The sequence below is a fragment of the Lathyrus oleraceus genome, chromosome 1, assembly GCF_024323335.1.
Source record: "Lathyrus oleraceus cultivar Zhongwan6 chromosome 1, CAAS_Psat_ZW6_1.0, whole genome shotgun sequence".
NCBI classification, from domain to species: Eukaryota; Viridiplantae; Streptophyta; class Magnoliopsida; order Fabales; family Fabaceae; genus Lathyrus; species Lathyrus oleraceus.
In genome coordinates this window covers 289577451-289580853 of record NC_066579.1, presented here as the reverse complement: position 1 = coordinate 289580853, position 3403 = coordinate 289577451, and the positions used below count along the sequence as shown (strand labels likewise).

At 40.1% G+C, this 3403-nt stretch overlaps 1 protein-coding gene across 1 annotated transcript; it reads right to left on the bottom strand.

The window, feature by feature from the left end:
- Window positions 1-2189: 2189 nt before the first annotated feature.
- On the bottom strand, window positions 2190-3203 carry LOC127103689 (uncharacterized). The gene is made up of 2 exons (XM_051040929.1): window positions 2664-3203; window positions 2190-2546 (listed from the first exon to the last, which is right to left on the bottom strand). The coding sequence occupies exons 1-2, from the start codon at window positions 3201-3203 to the stop codon at window positions 2190-2192; spliced, it is 897 nt and encodes a 298-aa protein (XP_050896886.1).
- Window positions 3204-3403: the final 200 nt, after the last annotated feature.

The following is a 3403-nucleotide window of genomic DNA, read 5'->3' as shown; positions in this document are numbered from 1 at the left end:
ACTACCTACAAAAGCAACAAACTATACATTGACATATTTTTGGTATTTTGGTTAGTAAATAAAGAAAAATGAAGTATGATACAATCATATGTGCTTGATGATCTCTCCCAATTCAAACCCAATTAATGAGGGGTAAGGAGAATGCCAAGGTGTGATCCCAATGCTAATGCATATGATGAGAATATCATGAGGGATCTTAGGGTCAAAATTGGGGTCTTACACTATCCCCTGATGAATTAGGGTTTAAAGTAATCATAAGGTAAAAACTTAATCCAATAAGGCATATAAGAACTAAGGTTTCCTGATTCAGGTTTCATGGTACACACCCTCTAATCAAGGTCTTCAAACCAAGCATGAGGCTCTACGGACAAGTCCCCATCATATGGGCCCATGATTAGGGCTTAAATGATCCAACCTATGCTCAAGATCCAATCACAAGATCCCATAGTATCATATCTAGGAATTAGGGTTTCAATGCCCAGGTAAATGTCAGGTTGTGATCTCCTTGAATCCAAGGTCCCAAAGGTCAAGAAACTAGAGTTTCACCTCCTTGATTCCAAATGATGAGTATTACCACCATTCTAAGGCATGGTTCATAACCAAACCCTAACTCTTGTTAACCAAAAACCTTGAATTTATGATGTTTGTAAAAAAAGCATGATGTGCATGAATGCAGATGAATGTGTACATATGAATCTTAACCCAATAGATTGAGAGAAAAGGAAATGGGAAATTTTGGGGTACGACAACCATGTTATGGGGTTTTAGGTATGTGTCGAACTTTCCTACTTTTTGCAACATAAAGTGAGACATTAGGTTCACTGCCGCACCACCGTCCAGCAGGATCTTGTTAATTCCCATATTTTCTACCTTTCCTCTAATGAAAAGAGGTTTAAGATAGCTTGTCATTGCTTCGTACGGCCTTTCAAAGAAGGCATTTTTCTCTTTGACGCAACCGTTATTCATTACATAGTAACATACTAGTCCATGTCTGGCCATTTCAGCTTCTATAAACTCTTCAGACTCCTCCACTTCTGTGACTTGATCAAACTCCACAGGCAACACCGATACTACATCACAAGTGATATCCAAGCAAGGCTCAAATGTTTTATTGAAGTTGGCAGTTATCATGTCATTGTCAGCCGCTGTCAACTCTGACTTGCCCTTTGGTTCTTCTTTTCGAGTAGGGAACAATTTCCTTTCCACTGGCCTTTTTTCTTCACCTTTCTTTTTCTCTAGAGGCTGGTTAGAACTAGATTCAACTAGTGCCTTTTCGTTGGCCTCTTCCACCGCCTTTCTACTCCTTTGATGCCTTCGCCATTGAGACGTGGACATGGGATTCTTACCTTTGTAGTTTTCAGATATGTAAGCTTGTTGCTTTGATACCTAAAACTCCCTTCGATTGGCTATCAAAGACCCTCGACCAACATCAAAACTTTTCCACTTCTCTTGGCCTCTTTATCTTTTTTCAGCAGGCCTTACCCATTTTTCTCTGGGTGCATCAACATTTGGTTTGAAGGTAGTTGGCCTATTTTGCTGAAGACTTAGACCTCCTTGCTCTATCCTTCGAGGGAATCCCTTATTGTCGAAAATGAAGTGACTGTGAGTGTCTCTCTAATTCCTTCTATGACTGGCCATTCGAACTCCCTTGATGTTTTCAGCAGTTTTCTTGTCGAAAATCAAACCGCACCTAGGGCACAACATGACCTCAAACTTTTTTTCTAACAACGATGGGTAAACTCCACTAGGATTTCATCACTTTTGGGATAATCCATCCTCCATTGCTCTTCATTTTGTTGAGCATTCTCTTTGTCATCTTCCCTCTTTCTGCTCACCTCGACCATGTTGACTTTGAGACTGGTGCCATCAATGATCTTCAGCTTCTCCAATTTTTTCCTAAGGCCCTCAGTAGCCTCAGTCTTATCATTCTTCTGATTGAAACCCTCAATGGTTTCAACCATTTTGGTATTTTTGTTACAGCCTTCAGATGCTTCGACCATGTTGATAATGGTCGGTTCAGTTATATCGGAACCTGCCACCTAGAGGGGGTCTGATTCGATCTTTATCTGGGACTTCATCTTGTCCCCAAATCTTAGCCTTCTGTCCTTAATAGAATTCTGCACCAAATCCATGAAAAGAAAACATTGTGAGGTTTTATGGCCTTGAAAATTGTGATATTTACAAAAACCTCATTTCTTTTGTTGTTCTAGCGGAGGTATTTTAGCACCAGGAGGCATTATCATTTGGCCATCTTTGACTCGCAAGTCAAAAATTTCGTCACACTTGGTGACTTCAAAGGTATATGTCTTCTTAGGGAATTTATCATTCTTTTCCATCTCGATGGGATTTTTCCCATTTGAAGGTGCAAGAACCTTGCAAGAATAGGGTGAACCTTGTTTTAGTTTGGCCAAGTCGATTTCACTTTCATTGAAACCTAAAGGGTCATTATCCGTTTCCTGATCATATTCATCTATGTCGATATATGCTAACATTTCTCTCCTATTATTCTTAGTTGCTCTGGCACTTTCAGCCTTCAAACGTTCTACCTGTCAAACTCTATCGGCCAACTAGGCCATATCCCTCAAATATTGGGTGTCTAATTTCTTTATGATGGAATAATCTAAACCACCAGCGACCATTTCGACCAATTCATGTTCATGCACCTGTGCGAAACACCTTGCCTTTAGAAAATGGAACCTATTAAGATAGTCGTCAATTGGCTCAGAAAATTTACACTTAATACTAGCCAATTCTTTTAGGCTAATCTTGGACTGCCCCATGTAAAACTGTTCATGGAACAATCTTTCTAGACGAGTCCAATCATGAATTGAACTCGCTGGAAGTGTAGTGAACCATATGAAGGTGTTTTTAGTGAGTGAACTAGGAAAGTATTTTATCCTTAAGTTTTTGTTGTTTGCAAGGTGTCCTGCTTCGATTAGATATCTCGCCACATGTTCGACAGTCGATTCACTAGTATCCCCTGAAAATTTTGTAAATTTTGGGACTTTCAATCCCCTAGGAAATTCAGTTTGCAAGATATAATCAGACAATATGGAACTATAATTTGGCCTATGAAGGCCAACATTCACCCCATTTCGTGCCATAATCCTTTCGATCATGAAGGCCAATTTTTTATCTCCTGCCATACCATCATATCGAACCTTATGTATGACTTCGTTAGCATTTTGGTTCATGTTGACCATTACCACCCTTGGTCGCCTTTCTCCTAGAACTTGTTGTTCGTTCCCGGGGAGGTCGACTCCAACCCCCTAATTTGGTACGTCTGTCTGAGGTGCCTCTCGATGGGCTTGGTTAATGGTAGGGTCTTCTTCAAAGATTGCTCTTTGGTTTTCTAATACCTGTTCCTTTCAAAGTTGTCGAGGCGCTTGGGGAACTCTAAATA